We start from the raw sequence: 3,713 nt of genomic DNA, 5'->3' as shown, positions 1-3,713 counted from the left end.
GCGAAAATATTATGTTCAGACCCTCAAAACTACAGATTTGTGTTTTAGGGAACCACAAATCTGGTCCACGAAAATAAGCAGGCATCAACTAAATCTGGGTTTTGCTGAAATTCCTAACAATGGTCATCAGCAAAGGGCCAGACAGTCATGTTCCATAGCTGCGGTCTCCAGCATCCCCAAGGCCTGGGACTATGAAACTGCAGTACATTAGCGAGAATGAGTTAGCAGTGCAATAACCATGATTTATGCATATGTTGGTAAAAATATAATTACCCTTTCTCAGTCACAGTTTGATCCATAGTTCCTGTATACACATAAATCCTGCAGAAAAGAGTGATAAGATATACAATCATCAAGGTAACCTTACTAAAAATGCAACAAATTTATAGAACTTCAGAATGCACCCTGGGAATCTTTGATTGAGCTTCTTGATGGCAGGAGGAGCAGCAACAGCTGATATCTGCATAAAAATCACTGTTTAGAAAATAATAACCATTTTTAATCAACAAACGGATCTGTTTCATCTTTTTCAATTTTTTTTGCCTCATGAACTTACGATTGTTATCTGACTGATTTCAGCTCCACGCTCCTTAACCAGATCAACTGCTGCAGTGACTGTTCCACCTGATGGAAAACACAAGGTAAGAAGAAAGACGACCACTCAAACACAGCATGGGTATAGGAGTGAAATCAATCAGGCAAACACAAAAGAATGATAACCCAATATAAGAATTGGCTGTGATATACAAGGAAAAGGATTACCAGTTGCTAGCATAGGATCCACAAGGAGTATATTACATCCTTTTGGGAATCTATCAGGTAGCCTGCACTCAAAATTATGTTCCATTGATCATCAGGAAAACAAGTACTATTGGTAATTTCATACAACACTATAGCTTGCAACTCAACTATTTCAATAGATTGCACTAGAAAACGATCTTGTGATATATCAAATTAACTAAAGGTGTACAATAAGATAGAAAAGAGTAAGCTGGAACACAGTTCATAATCACTGTGGTTCCAACCTTGTATGATGAAAGTGACTTCTTTATCAAGGAAATTAAATTAACTAAAGAATATTTAACAACCTTCACTGTTTGTTTCCTAGCTACAAATAAGCTACATTTTTATTGAGATAATATTTCGTTCTGCCAAATGAAGTTACATAGCTTTAGTAGAGCCCCAACTACTGTGGTATAACATATCAACGACATTATTTATCTAAATGCAAAACAAAAAGAATGGCACCTACTTATTTAAGTAAACAGAGGGCAGCAGCGTTGTCTCGTCCCTGGACATACCTTCATTTAGTATAGGTAAAAAAAGGAACATTAGCAGTAATCAATAAGCATGCTTAAATAAATAAATAAATTTATCTAGAAAACTAGACCAGTTTTTATGTGCTAGTCCATTAAAAAAAGTTGAAGCACACCATGTGTTTGTGGACATACTAGTAGCATATTCATCAGCAGAGTGTTTCGATCAAATATGATGTTCATTGTAAGTCAAAAGATGAAAACATATTGCATCACAAACATCAGCAAGTGAGAAATTGAGTTTTTTTCCCAACAAATCAAAATTTATTTTTTCTCACCTAAATGGAAAGTTCTAGTTGATGGCAAAATTGATGTTGCAAGATCTGCAAGAGCAAGCCCTGCTCTAAGAATAGGTACAATCTGAAATATATCAACAAAATTCAAGGTTAATTAATAATATTGCCAAATTTGCAAAAAAGATACATTGAAGAGAAATACAAACCATGATTGGCTCCATCTCACCGACAGATTCAACAACCGCAGTGCCCACAGGTGTCTGGATCTCCCGTGTTACTGTCGGCTACCAGAAGAAAGTGGAGAACTATCTCAATGATCACATACTCAACGAAATAAAATTCATCATTACTGACTGCCCAGAATAAAATACATTAGAAGTTTCCTTTTCACATCGCAGTGATCATTATTTTCACATCTACCCTAAATTTATCTTAACATCAAACACTTGCATCAGCACCACCAAATGCGGCATTTCCATCTAGTTTTAGGTAAGAATTAGGAACATACCAACCAATCCCGAGTTGCCTCATAGATTAGCAATCTCCCTAACTCCCCCATTGCAGTCCCTGCAATTAATTGTCACCAGTAAAGTACGACGTACCAAGAATAAGGACGAGATTCAGAATAACAATAAAAAAAGGCACAGCACTCACTGAAGGCATGGGAAGGGGTGGAGCGATCGCGGAGCACTGAGATCCAGTGGCTGATCAGCGGGTGCGCCGGCACCACCACCTGCCAACGGCGCAATAAACCACCAACACCTTGATCTCCGACGAGTATTACGGCACCAATCATTAATACAATGTGCGAGCGAGTGGGTTCGTACCTTGAAATCGTCGGCGGCCGCCGGTCCGTTGTTACAGTTCTCCATCCTCCGCACTCGAGATTGGGACCTTTGCTGGAGGCCTTTAGGGTTTTAAGTGAGTCAGGGTTAGGACGAAAAGAATTCGGCGGCAAGGGGAGACGGCGGGATGGGAGTGCAGGATGGCAAGTTGGAAAGGCGGCGGGGAATTGGGGATGGATGTGCGCAAGGTCGGGCGTGTTTGCGCAATTGTGCTCCATATAGGCGCGTGTTTGGCTGGACCATGGATGGGCCAGGCCAGGCCATGTTCGCTACTCCCTCGGTTAAAAAAATCGTCTAAGATTTATATAGGTTAAACTTGGTTTAATTAAGTTTATAGAATCTTCTCAAAAATTAAGTTTATAGAAAATATTATTAGTAACTTTTTTATCTGTTAATAAACTATAGTCACTTAATAATCGTTTTCTTAATTTTTTGGTCTTCTTTGTTTTTCTAATAAACACGGTTGGCCATAACTTGTAAGCGTGTTTATGGTTACATGTAGATCGAGAAACATTATATTTTGGAAGTAAAAATAGATAAAGCTAAAATCGTGGTTAACTTGTGAACTTAATTTGGTGTATTCCTAATAACCTTAATGTGTTATCTTGATACTTTTAAATCTATTATGGCGTCATTTCTAAAAAAATGTCCTTAATATTTATAGCACATGTTAGCAAAAATGATATGGGTCCATCCGTGCTACCTATTGTACCAGTGAGGCCATAGCTTTTAGGTAAAAATAGAAGATACTCTGCATGTTACTGCAGAGATTGCAAAAAAAATTTAAGTAGAGATGATATGGATAGCTTGTATTAAGAGGTTAAAAGTCAGTGGTATGATGTATCACCTGGTTTTAAGAACAAAACCAGATATACACCATATGTGAGTCTAGGAAGTCAAATCGCACATATAGTTACAAATAGAGGTAATATCAAAAGACAATACTTAATATATAATGTACTTAGTACAAGAAATATAACCTTAGACAATAAACAGCAGTAAGACAACTCCATTCTTCAGGAGAAGACTCTAAATCTATAGGGACAACTGACTGGTTGATCATAAGCCTAACTACTTTCAGACTCTAGTAATCTGGTACCCATCCGGAATTTTTTCAAAGTATTAAAAATAAAGCATGCGTAAGTACATGTCGTACTCAGCAATATAACATGGGGTTCATGAGGCTCAAAAGGTTGACACTGGTTTACTACGATCAGCTTTTTGTGAGTCATAATTTTAGCAATTGAGTAGTAACAAGTTTAGCATAAGCCCATACAACCATATGATCATGTAAACAAGAATAATGTATAGCAAGA

At 37.5% G+C, this 3,713-nt stretch overlaps 1 protein-coding gene across 1 annotated transcript; it reads right to left on the bottom strand.

Annotated features, from left to right (window-relative positions):
- Positions 1-2,575, bottom strand: LOC136494035 (uracil phosphoribosyltransferase-like). Its single transcript, XM_066490171.1, has 11 exons — positions 2,380-2,575; positions 2,207-2,285; positions 2,061-2,119; positions 1,759-1,836; positions 1,595-1,676; positions 1,253-1,301; positions 763-824; positions 557-624; positions 405-460; positions 274-321; positions 1-197 (listed from the first exon to the last, which is right to left on the bottom strand). The coding sequence occupies exons 1-11, from the start codon at positions 2,422-2,424 to the stop codon at positions 146-148; spliced, it is 678 nt and encodes a 225-aa protein (XP_066346268.1). The 5' UTR covers positions 2,425-2,575; the 3' UTR covers positions 1-145.
- Between the last annotated feature and the right edge of the window lie 1,138 nt (positions 2,576-3,713).

Source organism: Miscanthus floridulus, chromosome 11 (genome assembly GCF_019320115.1).
Source record: "Miscanthus floridulus cultivar M001 chromosome 11, ASM1932011v1, whole genome shotgun sequence".
NCBI classification, from domain to species: domain Eukaryota; kingdom Viridiplantae; phylum Streptophyta; class Magnoliopsida; order Poales; family Poaceae; genus Miscanthus; species Miscanthus floridulus.
The sequence above is the reverse complement of the archived record's forward strand: the minus strand, read 5'-3'. Positions and strand labels throughout refer to the sequence as shown.

Coding starts and splice junctions, on each gene's coding strand:
- LOC136494035 (XM_066490171.1), bottom strand. CDS start 2,424: ATGGAGAACTGTAACAACGGACCGGCGGCCGCCGACGATTTCAAG. Junction 625..762: donor GGATCCTATGCTAGCAACTG/GTAATCCTTTTC, acceptor GTTTTCCATCAG/GTGGAACAGTCACTGCAGCA. Junction 461..556: donor AAATCAGTCAGATAACAATC/GTAAGTTCATGA, acceptor ATTTTTATGCAG/ATATCAGCTGTTGCTGCTCC.